At 54.9% G+C, this 14,190-nt stretch overlaps 5 protein-coding genes across 5 annotated transcripts; 2 read left to right on the top strand and 3 right to left on the bottom strand.

Annotated features, from left to right (window-relative positions):
• Positions 1-925: 925 nt before the first annotated feature.
• bud4 (putative GTP binding protein (Bud4)) lies at positions 926-5,090 on the bottom strand (the record flags this gene model as incomplete). Its single annotated transcript, XM_025616800.1, has 4 exons — positions 926-1,516; positions 1,571-2,274; positions 2,358-2,554; positions 2,602-5,090. The coding sequence occupies 4 exons, from the start codon at positions 5,088-5,090 to the stop codon at positions 926-928; spliced, it is 3,981 nt and encodes a 1,326-aa protein (XP_025470033.1).
• Positions 5,091-6,275: 1,185 nt separating this feature from the next.
• mrh4 (ATP-dependent RNA helicase MRH4) lies at positions 6,276-8,545 on the top strand. Its single transcript, XM_025609809.1, has one exon. It carries the CDS (start codon positions 6,355-6,357, stop codon positions 8,257-8,259), a length of 1,905 nt encoding a protein of 634 aa, XP_025470032.1. The 5' UTR covers positions 6,276-6,354; the 3' UTR covers positions 8,260-8,545.
• On the bottom strand, positions 8,396-10,742 carry BO94DRAFT_532994 (putative carboxylesterase). Its single transcript, XM_025611249.1, has 2 exons — positions 8,940-10,742; positions 8,396-8,782 (listed from the first exon to the last, which is right to left on the bottom strand). Exons 1-2 carry the CDS (start codon positions 10,290-10,292, stop codon positions 8,525-8,527), a joined length of 1,611 nt encoding a protein of 536 aa, XP_025470031.1. The 5' UTR covers positions 10,293-10,742; the 3' UTR covers positions 8,396-8,524.
• An 8-nt stretch (positions 10,743-10,750) lies between these two features.
• On the bottom strand, positions 10,751-13,235 carry BO94DRAFT_532993 (SET domain-containing protein). The gene is made up of 2 exons (XM_025611248.1): positions 12,807-13,235; positions 10,751-12,744 (listed from the first exon to the last, which is right to left on the bottom strand). The coding sequence occupies exons 1-2, from the start codon at positions 12,915-12,917 to the stop codon at positions 10,957-10,959; spliced, it is 1,899 nt and encodes a 632-aa protein (XP_025470030.1). The 5' UTR covers positions 12,918-13,235; the 3' UTR covers positions 10,751-10,956.
• Positions 13,174-14,186, top strand: BO94DRAFT_532992 (mitochondrial 54S ribosomal uL14m domain-containing protein). Its single transcript, XM_025611247.1, has 4 exons — positions 13,174-13,441; positions 13,507-13,591; positions 13,665-13,889; positions 13,947-14,186. Exons 1-4 carry the CDS (start codon positions 13,262-13,264, stop codon positions 14,015-14,017), a joined length of 561 nt encoding a protein of 186 aa, XP_025470029.1. The 5' UTR covers positions 13,174-13,261; the 3' UTR covers positions 14,018-14,186.
• The last annotated feature ends 4 nt before the right edge of the window (positions 14,187-14,190 follow it).

The raw sequence follows: 14,190 nt of genomic DNA, 5'->3' as shown, positions 1-14,190 counted from the left end.
ACCACTCTATCTAAGTACTCCCCCAAAAGAATAGAACAAAATGCGTTTTACTTTTTTTTTTCTTTTCTTTTGTCTTTTACCTTGTTTTCCCTTGGACCATTCAAATTAGGGGGCCTGAAAAAACATTCCTCTACGTAAATACTAATATGCATTACATTAAAGCTTTTGCTTGATCATTTCCGACTCTCATTGCCAGGTTACTTATCCATGGTTTGCTCAAGTCCTCCATGGGTTTTATTGGTTTGAGGGAAGGAATATATATCCGAACGGACTACTAGTATACCAAGTAGCGTCAGGTCAGGTGATCTAGCAGCAAGTACTATAACGCAATAGTCTGGCAGAAATATAATCTTCCGTATATGGAGTGCCATGAAAAGTCAGTTCTTGATGAACTCGATACGCGTATGTAGAAAACAGAAAGAAAGAGGACTTCAACACAGAGGTAAGGTGGTCACATGACCGCAGGAGAAAATCCATAGTGTGACGGGATTTTGAATATGTAGATACCTACTAAATCCAACTGATTTGAGCAGCAGTGCAAAGTTACAATTGCTAAATCAGGTAGGTAACAAATCGGACCGAGATCTTTTGATACACAGAGAAACGAGAACTCAATTATGGACTCATGAAGGAAAGGCGCTATGTATCATTAAAGGGCGGTGCAAGAAGAAGCAAAGACGGGACGAAGGTCAAAGCAAAGAAAAACAAAAAGACAACGCTGGCAGAATGGACAGTGCTGGATGCTGAAATTCTCAATTCGGGCGAGGGGACAAAAGGAAGATGCAGCAAGAAGGCTGGACTCCAACACCATAGACAAAAAGCAGAAATGACACACAAGAGAAAAAGAAAAGAACGAATCCATAGGTCAATGGGGCCAAATCACAAGAAGAGATACGAGGTGACATGGTGGAATACAAAGTCATATCTAGAACATCAGGGAGCGCGTCTTCTGCCGGCGAGCGTCCGCCCCGCGAACTTCGGGCTGCGACTGCGTGTGCTTGTGTCGAGGACGACCCACAGGCGGCGCCGGCGCCGTCGGGGTCATCGGAATGGCGGTATCTTTGGCAGGCGGCGGCGGCGGAGGCGCGCCTGGATTGAGTGGCCGGTCGGTCGCCTCCCTCTTCACCTTCATGCTGCGTTCCCGCTTGAGAACCGCCTCGGTCCAGGCCTTGACTTGGCTGCTTCCAGAGGAGCCCTTGCCGACGGCGTCCGCCAGCACCTTCATCCAGCCATCTTTGTCGGCCGCGCTGTCGGCGTAGAAGTCAATCACTTCGCCGTTGCCGAAGCGGATCCGGAAGCCTTCCTCGACAAACATGTAGCCTTCCTCCTCTTCGGCGAACGCAGACTTGCGACGACCACCACCCCGTGTTGTGGTTTCCTTCTGAACCAGAGAAGATCGATCGTCAATCAGTTTGACGGCCTTGGACAGGTTGATGGTCGCGCGAGGTTGGCGGGTGGTCTCGTGATACGCAGTCAACTTGGATCCTTGAAGCTTGAAGTAGCGACGACGCCAGAACTATGAGAGAGGGATTAGTTTCGGTTTGAAATTATCAGCCCCATGGATGCTTACCGGACAATCACCACCTTGTTGAGACAGGAATCCTTCCCAACTGCGCGCGGACACACTTTCAGCTTCACGCATCTCCCGAATGCATGCATTCATGCTCTTGGGCATGTCATCGTCCTTGGCGCCCTTAGGTTTCGGCACGAACAGGAGCTGGAGCTCCAGCTTGCCGATCTTGTAGGGAGGCCGCCGCTGGGATGATGTGCTTGTGGTACTTTTCTTGCTCTTCACACTACTTGGCTGCTCTTCCACAGCCCACTCGTTGAAGCATGCCACATCCACCGTGTAGGGCCGACCAAAGGCATACTTCTCGTGATCGCTGAGGGAAACATAGGCGCGGGCAAAGCTTCCATCGCGAGCGATGAGGGTTCGGAGCCGCTCCCACACAGGTGCGTTGACGTCTCGAGCCTTGTTTTGCTGCGACACAAGTTGCTGCTTCATATCGAGCTCCTTGCGTTTGCGGGGAGAAGCAAACATTTTACTAAAGGTCGAGGCTTTCTGTTTCGTGGAGGATACCGGAGGGGCAGGCTCCTGTGTGCGGAACTTTTCCTCATCCACCTTCATTTGAAGAGTCAGTTGGAATTCAAGGTCATTCTGGACGATGAGCTCAAATTCCTGGCCGATGGGGGCGGTCTTTCCCAATTCCAGCCAAGCAGTGGTAACGCAGTGAAGACCGTTGTCCAATGTTAGGGCAAAGTATGATCTCTCGCCTGAGACGATGTTCAGTCAGTAATTTTCGATGGACTTGGTAGTAATTATCTGGCATGAGCCAGTAGATCGATGATGCACTTACCACGAGGCAAAGGCAGGTCGAGATATTTCATTCCAACTACCTTGACGAAGAGGCGGCCACGCTCCTCGCCCTCTTCTAGGGCACCGTTCAACGCAGGCTCGGATTCCTCAATGGTCGCTGGGGGCTCCTGAACGCTGCTCTGCTGGCCTGGAAGCGGCGGCACAGGCCCCGTCACGGGCTTCTTGCGGACCATACCGCTGGAAGTCCTCATACTCGCACGGCGAGTTTGGCCATTCCAAGGCACCGTCGTCCATGTCTGTTGACTAGGCTTGCGCGGCGTTGGTGCGGGTCGGGCTGCGGTGGGCGTGTCCCTGCGGTTGGGGCAGTTTCGTCCTCGTTGCGGCTGCTTGCGATGATGACTTTCGTGTTATGTCGCATGAGATAGCCTCTCTGTTTATGGATGTGCTTGTTAGTCGACTTTCCCGAATTCAAAAGATAGGCTCCTGGTCCATGGTGTGGGGGCTCCGGGGGGGAGGTGATGGACGGAGTGTTTCGGAGTTGGGTTAGGGATTGCTCAAACGCCACCTTTTGGGACTCAATGACTCGATCAAACTCCTTGTCCAATCCGAATCCAAGGCTCTCTTCTTCCTGGATGCTGAATGGAATATCCAATTTCATGAGACTCGGTTGCCTGTGGGTAGGTTCCTTTGCGGGCTGGGCTGGGGTAGGTTCGTCAGGGGCAGAGCCCTCCGAGGCTTGCGAGCCCTGCGAGTCATTTGAATTCTGCTTGGTTAGGTGTGGCATGGATGGAGGCAGTTGCCCGCTGACCTTGCGACGGGTGGCAGCCATTTGTTCCAGATCGGCAGGCGTCAGTGATGGACGGGTTTTCAAACCTGTTCCGGGAGCCTTGACGGTGGCAATGGGATCCGGTACATCCTCGTCTGCAGAAACTTCATCTTCGCTGACCTCTTCATCAACAGGATGTCGAATGACGGACTCGGGAGTTGAGGGCTCTGATAGTTGGTCATGGTTCTCTGGCGTCGCTGGTCGCTGCAGTGCTTCCCTCATAGCTGCCATCTTTGGAGCAGACAGTTCGTTCTCCTGGGGTTCTGGTTCTGGTTCTTTTTTCGACGCTTTGACAGGAGCTTCCTCTCGCACCTCGGGCACGGGTGTTGGCTGCCTATCTTCCGACTCCTGCGACCCGCTCTGCGGCGCCATATCTTCGTCTAGAGGTAGGCTTGGTTGGTGGGACTCATCTTCACCGGCCAGATGGTCTTTCAGGCTTTTCGAGGAGGAGCTCTGTGATTTTATCGTTTCATAATAATCCGGTATGTCATAAAGATCGTCATCGTGCTCTTCTGGCTTGATCACCACGCTGCTCTGGTCATCATCATCTTCATCGTGGTACTCGTCATCATCATCCTCAAGGGATGGGATTGGGACGTCAGGGTCATAATGCATGTAATGGTGAGGGCTCGATTCAATCTGAGACACGTCCTCGAAAGAGTCGTCGAGGAAACTCTCGCTCTTCCGGAGGTCTCGGAGAATGGAATCCCTGGAAATCCGTGGAGGTGAGAATACCTCGGTCGTCTCGTCATCTGAGCTTTCTGTGGCCTCTCCCGGGGTTGAATCATTGTCCTGGGTTTCGCAGTCCTCCTCCTCTTCTTCGTGCTCGTCGTCCGGCTTGGGTATTTGCGGATCCGCATCGTCTTTATCCTTGATTTTTCTTTCGTTTTCTTGGATCATCATCAGACGCAGCCTGTCCTCCAATGACATGGACGCACGAGCACGGTCAGTAATGTCGGACTTGCTGTACGTGGCTGGGCCAGGAGGGGATGGCAGAACTCGTTGACCACCGCTTCCCAGCTCGAAAGCTGCAGCCAACTTCCCCGGGGACGAACCGTGCTGGGCAAACGATGGACGGTTTGTAGGGGGAAGAGGGGGGAGAGGGCGGCGCTCGCCATTTGAATCTAGCGACTCGACACGGGAATGCTGGACAGGCGGGCCTTGGTGGGAGGACGGTCGCGGGTCGGGGCTGTGGCTTTCGTCGTCCTCCCTGAAAGGATCTTCGTCCTCTTTCACTAGATCGTCGTTGGCACTGGCGGGGCTCATGTAGCGCCATTCTTCCGGCAAAACCACTGGGGTCTTCTCGAGGTCCTCTAAGGAGGCATCAAAGCTGTCGTCCCGATCGAGGGAGGATTCACGGTCAAAACTGATGTCGCCTTCGTCTTCCTCCGAATCATAGCTTCCTTCACGGGACCCGGAGGCGATGGAGGACGGGTCAGGCGTAGTCATTTCGTACTCGTTCACCTGTGGCGGCGCGGCGTCGAAGGTCACGCTCTTGGCATGCCGACTCCCATCGATATCGGACCAGATTTCGCTCTCGGGGTCGAATGCATCTCTAGCACCAAAGCGGCTCGCTCGAGACAGGGATGACTTCGCTGGGGGGACCTGGTCCTTGCTCGGGGATGGGGGTCTGGGCCCGATTTGGCTGCCGTCTTGGATGTCAGACTGTCGGGCTGGGGGCGCACTCAATCCCTGCTTCTGCGGCGAGCGACTGGTGGCCAAGGGTCTCTGTGGAACATATACATTTGCGGGGTCGTACTCCTGGTTGTAACCGCGGAACATGTTGTTGTTTTTGACCCTCGAAGCGCGCTTGAGGTTTTCAAGGGAGGGGCGCTTGGAAGGAGAAAATGAGGCTTCGGGGTCGTAGGGGGTCTGGTTCTCTGAGCTTCTTGGGAAAGGAGAACCCGACTCACGGCCCTTCCAGAAGAGACGCGGCGATGATGGCATCTCATGCGGTGACGATGATTCGTGGGTCTTCGTCGTCTGGGGGAATATGGTCAGGTCCGGCGTCGGAAGATTAACAACACGTGGAGCCACCTACTTTAGTACTCTGGCTCCAGCTCGGAGAGTTCCGCCGTTGGGCCATTGGGCTCACCTCCGACAGTGGCCGTTGGCCGGTACTGCTGCCCATCTTGCTGGAATAATGCTCAGCAAGAATCGCAGAATCAAAGCGGAAAGGATCAAGTCGACACCAGTGCCTGAGAAAAAAAACACAGCTAGACAAGCTGAATCAGCAATGGTTCTTTCGTCATAATTCAGCAATGCAAGGCCTATGCAAACATGGCCATCCCTTGCTGAACAAGAATGCGCGCATACCTGGTCGAGTCGAATGGGGGCAAGGATCCGAGTCGGACGTAATGAAATGAAGTCGATAAGCAAAAGAGATCGGAACAAATCACAAGCGTTGAATGACAGAATGAGGACAAGAAATGAGTCGCTTGAATTTCACTTGGACGTTAAGCAGCTCATGGGAATCGTAACGGGGGGGATAAGACGCGTCACAAAAGGGAGATCATGCAAATGATAGCCGATTCGTCAGGTCCGAGATTCTTTATTTTTCAGCCTGCCGGACGGAGCCGATAGATCAAACGAAGGAAGTGGTAGGTAGGTAGTGATCGAAATCGAGATCGCGAGGAGATGTGCAACAATGACAAGGACAATGACGGAATTGGAAGAGAACCCAACACACCATCCACCACCGAACCAACGAGGAGAAGGGGGGAAGAACGAGAAGTCGGGAAGGGGATTGGAAGAGGGAGAAACAGACCGGACAGCCTTTGTTGACTAATAAGTAGTCGAAGCCGTTCGCAAACCGGCCGATGCTGGGATCGCTGGATGGACGCCCGCCGCTGGCAGCTGTTGACATTTTGGCGGCGGGAGTCTCCATAGCAACAACGGTCCGCCAGCCTGAATCCCTGGGCCGGAACAAGGCCTCAGCGCGCCCTCAGCTTGGCCTGATGGCCTCGACACCTGGTCGCCTGGCGGGCTGCCCCGATCGCGCTAGCCCTCATCCAGCCTTAGCGCAGGATCGCCCCGGAGGCCCGAGCGCCTTCCGTTCTGGGCCTGGCACGGGATCAACTGCTGATTCTTTCCGCCCGCCGATCGAAAAGAATGAGCTCCGGGAGGCGACAAGAAGTTCTTGACTTCTTGAGAGACCTTGGCCCTCCTCCTCATCCTCCTCCTTTCCTTCCCCCCCTTCCTTATCGGCACCATGAATCGGCTAGGCAGACTTTCGCTGCCGCTTCGGCCTCAAGTATGTCTGCTCTGTCAGAGCCACGCTACGGTTTCCTCGCCGCTGTCCGGATGGCAGGCCGTCCGCTCCATGGGCACCCTCCGACAGCGCCGCCAGGCTGCCCGAATGACTCTGTCCTCCAATGTTGCCAAATCATCGGTGAAGCAGGGCCGCTCGAAAAGGGAACGTGGGGGTCCTTTCGCGGGTATGAATCAGACCGAAGCACGCCTTGATGCGCCACGGCCACGGTCACGGTCTCAGGCGGCGTTGAAGCGCTCTGGCGACTCAGAAGACAGCAGCAAGCAGAACAATGAAAGTCCTCTCTACAAGGCACTCAAGATGCAGACGACATTGGCACCTGTATCCTACGGCCGCAGAACCGCCATTAAGTCGAAGATCGCGGAAATCTCAAGTTTCGACCAGTTCCCTCTACTGCCAGTCGTGCGCCACTCGATCTTTTCCCAGGCTCTCCCCGGTCTCGCGGACGTCGTACCGACTCCGATCCAACGTCTGGCTATCCCGCAACTCTTACAAGATTCAACACAGAGAAGAACCTCCAGAGACGTTGAGGACGGCGTTCCGAATTATGAACAATTTCTTCTGGCTGCCGAGACCGGCTCGGGGAAAACGCTGGCCTACATGATTCCATTGATCGACTCCTTGAAGCGCCTGGAAGTAGAGGACAAGGAAATTGAGAAAAGGGAAACGGAAGAAAAGGCCAGGGAGCGGGAGGAAAGGCTAAAGAACCGGGCTTTCGAGATCGAACCGGAGGAAGCCCCGCTGACGAATGCGGGTCGACCCCGGGTGGTCATCCTCGTCCCGACATCTGAGTTGGTTGCCCAGGTCAGCGCCAAGGTCAAGGCATTCTCGCACACGGTCAAATACCGGTCAGGAATGATCTCCTCCAATCTGACACCCCGTCGCATCAAGAGTACACTCTTCCACCCGAGCGGGATTGATATCCTCGTCGCCACGCCCCACCTGCTCGCGTCGATCGCGAAGACGGAGCCATACGTGCTGAGTCGCGTCAGCTATCTGGTCCTCGATGAAGCCGATTCGCTCATGGATCGGTCCTTTTTGCCCACCACGACCGAAATCATCGACAAGACGGCCCCATCCCTCCGCAAGCTCATCCTCTGCTCCGCTACTATCCCTCGCAGTCTCGACAACCTCCTCCGAAAGCGCTATCCCGACATTAGGCGACTGACAACGCCGAACCTGCATGCTATCCCCCGACGCGTCCAGTTGGGTGTGGTGGACATTCAACGAGACCCCTACCGTGGCAACCGCAACTTGGCCTGCGCCGACGTGATCTGGTCCATCGGCAAAGCGGGTGACTCGGAACCTTCGCACCCCTTCTTGGCTCACGCTGGGCCAAAGGTCAAGAAGATTTTGGTGTTCGTCAACGAGCGCGAAGAAGCCGACGAGGTGGCCCAGTTCCTGCGCTCGAAAGGCATCGATGCCCAATCGCTCTCCCGCGACTCCAGCACCCGCAAGCAAGAAGAGTTGCTTGAGGAATTCACCGAGTCACCCATCCCTCCCACGGCGGAGGAAATCATGTTAGCCAAGAACAAGCGTCGACAGGAAAATGCCATCCCCTTCATCTTCCCCGAGCAGCCTAGGGCGGGCGTGGAGCGCGCACTGCCCAACACCAAGGTTCTGGTGACGACCGATATCGCATCTCGTGGTATTGACACCCTGGCCGTCAAGACGGTCATCCTCTACCATGTCCCGCACAACACAATTGACTTCATCCACCGACTGGGCCGTCTCGGTCGGATGGGCAAGCGCGGCCGTGCCGTGGTGCTTGTCGGCAAGAAAGACCGCAAGGACGTGGTGAAGGAAGTGCGCGAGGGCATGTTCCGCGGACAGGCCTTGATTTAAAAGAAACCAAGCAAAAAGCAAACAATTACCTGTACTACCCCCCGGCCAGTCTAACTGGCCTTTGACGAACCGGCGTTCGGAAACGGCGACAAAGGAGAATAATACCTAAACGCGCATGACTCGAGAATCAGGACATACGGATGTACTTTGTATTATAATTGTATAGTATCACCTCACTTCACCCACATATCACCCATTCCCCTTCATCCTCATTCATCCTTACCTAGATAGATAGACAGACGGACAGATAGATAGTTAGATACAATCAAATCGGAATATCCTTCCCAACCGATTTCCAAAACGCACATCTCTTCTTCAACTGTGTCAGATCGACATTCTCGAACCCATCAGTCGCAATCACAAACTCGGCCCCGGTGTCCTGTAGTTCGGGGACGCCGGGCTCGGACGCATTCGTTAATTTGTGTGCGTTCGGGTCACCCGTTTGGAAGAAACTCCCGAATGCTCCCGCGTAGCCTTTGTAGATGAGGGGATCGGTTTCCTGGTCTGAGTTCACGGTGTCCCACTGTTGATGTAATTTATTTGTTAGTAAATAATATATGGTATATGAGTTGTGGGGGTATGCCAAACACAGTACAAAGGGCCCGGATGTCAAAAGGGATGACATCGAAGAATCCATGAGTTGGTAAATGAAGGAGAAGAAAAAAGGAGACGGGACTAACCCAGACAGTATCACTCCCATGTGTGGCCGGAGGAATGATGTATTCGCCTACATAGCCCCGTTTGTTGGCTGCCGAGGCAACCCAGTAGGCTGGACAGGCGAGGACAAGATCTCGGAATACGAGGCCGGCGCGGACATAAGTGGTGTTGTATGTGAGGGTTTCGGCGCTCCCGGAGACGGGGTAGTAGGTTGATTCGATGAGATCGATATCCGTTGAGGAGAGGCCGGGCACGAACCCTGTTAGCCAATCGTGGAAGCTGGCAAGGGAGGAGTTGAACCCATCGGAGGAGGTGGAGTCGAGGCCGGAAGGGATGAAGTTCTGGCCTTCGTGGGCGTTGTACATGCCCCAGATGAGGTCTGTGTCGAGGGAGTCGGAGTCGATGGCGGTGGTGAGGGGCTCGATGAGGAAGACATCGTCAATGACGGGGGCCCAGGTGTAGGAGCTCGTGGTGTAGGTGTGGCTGTCGTCGATGATGAGGCTTGCGTCACGGATGGATTGGACGTCGACGGTTTTCAGACAGGTGAGCGTGTCCGATGCGTTGGCGCAGCCGGTGAGATCGACGAGCTGGGTGTAGATTGCTTCAGCTTGCGGGGCGTTGTAGGCGTATGTTTTGGGCCAGAAGGGCGAGCTGGCGAGGGCTTTGGAGAAGAGTTTGGGGTTAGAGCCGCGGCCGTTGGCGAGGACTTGGGCGACGACGGATCCGCCGCCAGCGGATTGACCCCAGATGGTGACGTTGTTGGGATTGCCACCGAATTTGTGGATGTGGGATTGTACCCATTTCAGGGCGTATTGCTGGTCAAGGAGGCCCGGGTTCAGGTCGGAGGTGGACGAGTCTTTGATGGCTTGGCCGGGTAGGAAGCCGAAGGCGTTGACGCGGTAGTTGGGGTAGACGACGACGTAATCGTTGAGAGTGCTGGCGTTGAGGACGGGGTATGAGTTGGGGGGCATGCCGAAGAGAGCGCTGCCTTCGATGAAACCACCGCCGTAGAAGACGACGAGGACGGGGCGGTTGGTGGTGGTAGAGGAGGTGGTGTCCCAGGGCCGGGAGTAGAGGCCTAGGTACAGGCAGTCCTCGGAGCCGTTGACAGTCCGTTGAGGGCACATGTCGAAGGATTGGTCGGTGTCATAGGTGCCATTGGTGATTTTTAGCGGGGGTTGGGGGGCTCGAAAGCGGTTCTCGCCGGTTGCAGGTGCTGCGAAGGGGATTTTGCGAAAGTAGGAGAGGTTGTATGTCGCGTCGTAGGCACCTTGGAATGTTCCATAGTCAAGGGTGACGAGGGGGCTATCGTAGGCGCTAGAAATGGATACAGTCAGAAGAAAGCACAAGGCCAGGAGGACGCGTGAGAAGTCCATAGCTGCAAATGTCGATTTTACCCCGATGACCTGGGCTGGGGGAGGGCTGCCTAGAGACGAGCTCGGTCTTATAAAGCATGATGGATTCGATTGTGCAATCCGCGTCGGCATGATGCAGCCCGAGGTTCATGAAGACTCAATCTCGGCGAAGCTTGAATACCTGCACAAGCACCTGACGGGGGTCGAGCGAGCGGCTGTCATTGGTGCAATATGTTTCTCCTTCACGACGCAGGCACGGCGGAGATGCGGAGATGCGGAGGTGCAGGACCAACAAACTGCGGGGGAGGACGAAGGACGACAGGATTCTCCAAGATGTCTGTCAGCAGACATGAACCAAATCCATTCCCAAGGCCCGGGGCGGCGGAACAAGTCGCGTAAGTACAGAAGAAGACCGAGGGCCAGGGGGGGAGAGAAGACCAATATTCTATACAAGGTAACCAAATGTCCGAGAAATGTGCAAAAAAAAAAAAAAAAAAAAAAAAAAGGGCCGGAGCCATAGAAGACAAACAAGATGCAAGATCTTTCATGGTAAAGTCTGTCAAAATCGCCCAACTTGTCGAACGCTGCGGTTCATAGTATTCGAACGTCTGGTACTCCGAAACCGAACTCCAAATGACCGCCAAACTCCAGGTTCCAAATGTCCCAAGATTAAGCATATCAATCATTACATAGTCATCCGAAGAGACCGGGTTCGCCGCCGACTGGCGCGCGTGTTGCGTCGGTCCTCGCCCGCATCAGTTTCCTCAGTCTCAGCGCGAGGTTCGGACAGCTCCGGGGTGGGGGTGATTCCAAAACTGACACCGCGGTCCTTGCGCGAGACGAGTGCCTCCTCCTCCGGGTAGAGAAACCGATGCACCATTCGGTGATCCATTACGCGCTCTTCATCGTCCATGGGGCCTTCTCGGTCGGTTTTGGGCCATTGGAAACCGTACAACTTGGAGTGCCGTTCGCATCGGGGACACTCTCTTCGGGTCAGGTAGGAGTCTTGTTGAACGAACCAAACGGTACAAGTTCGGCAATCTACCCAGCGGTCGTAGGCCTGGGCAAGCAGTCTGGAAGTCTTGGTGTAATCACCAGGGACCCGAGCACGGGGTGGCTCGACCTCGACCGAGGGGACCACTTCCTTGCTCCGGGACTTTCTGGATTTTTTCACAACGGTTCCCAGCTTCTCGTCGAGCTCCAGCGAGTCCGACAGATCCGACAATGCATCGTTGTCAGCACCTAAGATGCGTCTTTCTCTTTCTGCCGGACCGGTGACTGAGAGATCCAGGTGTCCCTCCACAGCCAGGGTAGATGCTCGGACAGACGCCTCGGGGGCTTCCTCAACCTTGATCTGCACCGTATTGTCACAGACGGACGTTGCGGCTGTCGATGTCGACGAGCGGTGTGAATCATCGGCCTCGAGCGAGCCGGGCGATTCGGGATCTGTGGCGGTGGTACTCTGGACAGTAGAGTCGGCATTAATGTCGCTCTTATTGTCGATGACGTGGTCGTTGACGGTTTCAGCAACGGTGGCATGTGGCACGGATAAGGCTGGGGGGCAAAACTCGGCGGCGGCCGGCTGCTCCGTTACGGACTCAATCGAGGGTGTGATGTCGGAAAATACGACCTCGGACCTCAACTTGGAGTTCTGACGGGTGAACTTGGTACGCTTGCGAGGGGTTGATGCCGGGGAGCTTTCCGAGTCCGAGTCCGGGGCATATTTGCGTTTTTGGGGGGAGAGGGCGGCCTCGTCGGTCAAGGCTGGCGTTGAGGCCGGACTCTCCTCGTCGGAATCGAGCTGAGGCGCCCACCCATTGCGGACTGCCCGCTCGCATGTCAAACAAAGGCACTCGCAATTGTCAATGCCAAAATAATCGTCTCCATAAGAGACCGTAATTTCCTCCCCAATATGGATATTTCGGATGGCCACGACCTGCATACCTTCCATGCCGCGCGTCACGAGCCGCCCGTTGGCATTGCAGTCGTGGTTGGCGAATCGAGCGGGCCCAAGGAAAAAAGATGGCGTTTTTCTCCGACTCGACATGACAATGCTGAAATCCTTTCTCTTCAAATCTAGATCCTGCTCCTCTTCCCGCGTCATGGGCACCAGCGTCCCGCTGAGGTACTTGATCTCCTGGCCTTGTTTGATGAATTTGCGGGCGCAGATGGCAGCCTCGTGTTCGGTCACCATGTAGCGATTGGTCGTAGTCACCTCGAAGGGCGAGTCGGGCAGATACATCTGGATGTACTTGCGGAGGTGTCGACGGAACCAGTCCTTCTCCCGGTCGGTGGGAAGCTTGGCCAAGTATTTCTTCAGGCCAGGCATATTCAGCAGCTTCGTCTCCGCTCTGGCCGCATCTTTGCCGACAATGACATCGTGGAGGAGAATGCTGGCAACTTCATCGTCCTTGATGCCGCGGGCGGGGTTGTACTTGGTGCGGTTCTTGCGGGTGTTGGTCCAGAAATACGCCTGTGAGCAGAGTAAAGTCAGTGGCCAGCTGAATGACTGCCAATGGGGACTTGCAAACATACGCGGTCAACCAGCGCATCCGTTGCGACATCGTCATAGCTGGCCAGTTTCGCAAGCGTAAGCCGATCACGACGTTTGACGGACGGACTGGATTTTGCCTTGGAGACCGGCATGTTGAAGTCCAAGACCAAGGGATCCCATGCAAGAAATTTTGAGGCTGTGTGGAGTGTGGAGGGTGGATTGTTGGGTGGAATGATGCGATCAAGCGTCAAGGGGAAGAAGCAGCGGAAGGTCGGGAGAGGGGGCCAAAGGAGATCTAAGACAAGGGCGCCAATTTGGGGGAAAAGGAGGGGATGGGTAGAAAAATTAGGGAACGACGTGAATACGAAGTGAGGTGACTATCATGGCGAACAAAGGAAACGAAGGAGAGGCAGTGAAAGCTAGCGCGCATGAAAGGAAAAGACCAGACACACACAGGCACACACACAGGCACACACAGACACACCCGGCGTTGCCCATGCGATGTGAAGAAGGCTGCAGGGCCCCGTCCGGGGTCGGTCGTCGGCGAAACCTGCCGGCCCGCGACTGCTGCTGGGCTGCTTTTCTTTCGGGTGACCCGATCACCTCCTCGACATCCACCCCTCCCTCTACGCCTCCCCTCCGTCAGGGCATCCGGTCCAAGATGATTCAGTTAAAGGTACGTTGGCGATTACGTTGAAACCGTCGATGGGGGAGAATTTTCAGGCTGACGGTCTTGACCAGACGATGCTCAACTGCATCGACAACTCCGGCGCCGCCGTTGTCGAGTGCGTGAATGTCCTGAAGAAGCAGCGCCCGGCCACCGTGGGTACGCAATTCATCCCTTCCTATTCAATATGAAAGCGGACTATTTACTGATGTCGGTCATCGTGGGCCAATAGGTGACCGTATTGTGGTCGTCGTCCAGAAGCAACGAAACTTCGGTCCCGACAGCACCAACAACGTCGGTATCGCGAACAAGGTCCGTCGAGGAGATATCCGCCACGCCGTTGTCGTCCGCGCGAGAAAGGAGATGCAAAGGCCGGATGGGTCGATTGTCAAGTTCGACGACAACGCCTGTGTCCTGGTCAACAAGTCCGGAGACCCTATCGGAACGAGAATGAACGGTCAGTCCACACCCGGACACAGTTTGGAGATGGCGCACTTGACTGACTCCAATCTAGGTGTCGTGGCTACGGAACTACGAGGAAGACAGTGGTCCAAGATTCTGTCGTTGGCCCCCATGCATGTGTAGGATATACCTTTTGGAAGCGAATTGTTCTTTTCCCTATCTAGTTTGTAGCAATAGAAGTTTCTTTCTCTTTTCAAACACCCCTTTCCTATTCAAACATCGCCAGAACTCCACAAAGATGCTGCTGCAAAGAGCCAAGATTGGGTATCAGGTACATGACAAATATATGATAAAAA

The sequence above is a fragment of the Aspergillus sclerotioniger genome (assembly GCF_003184525.1).
Source record: "Aspergillus sclerotioniger CBS 115572 chromosome Unknown BO94scaffold_7, whole genome shotgun sequence".
Taxonomy (NCBI): domain Eukaryota; kingdom Fungi; phylum Ascomycota; class Eurotiomycetes; order Eurotiales; family Aspergillaceae; genus Aspergillus; species Aspergillus sclerotioniger.
This window is presented reverse-complemented; position numbering and strand designations above follow the sequence as displayed.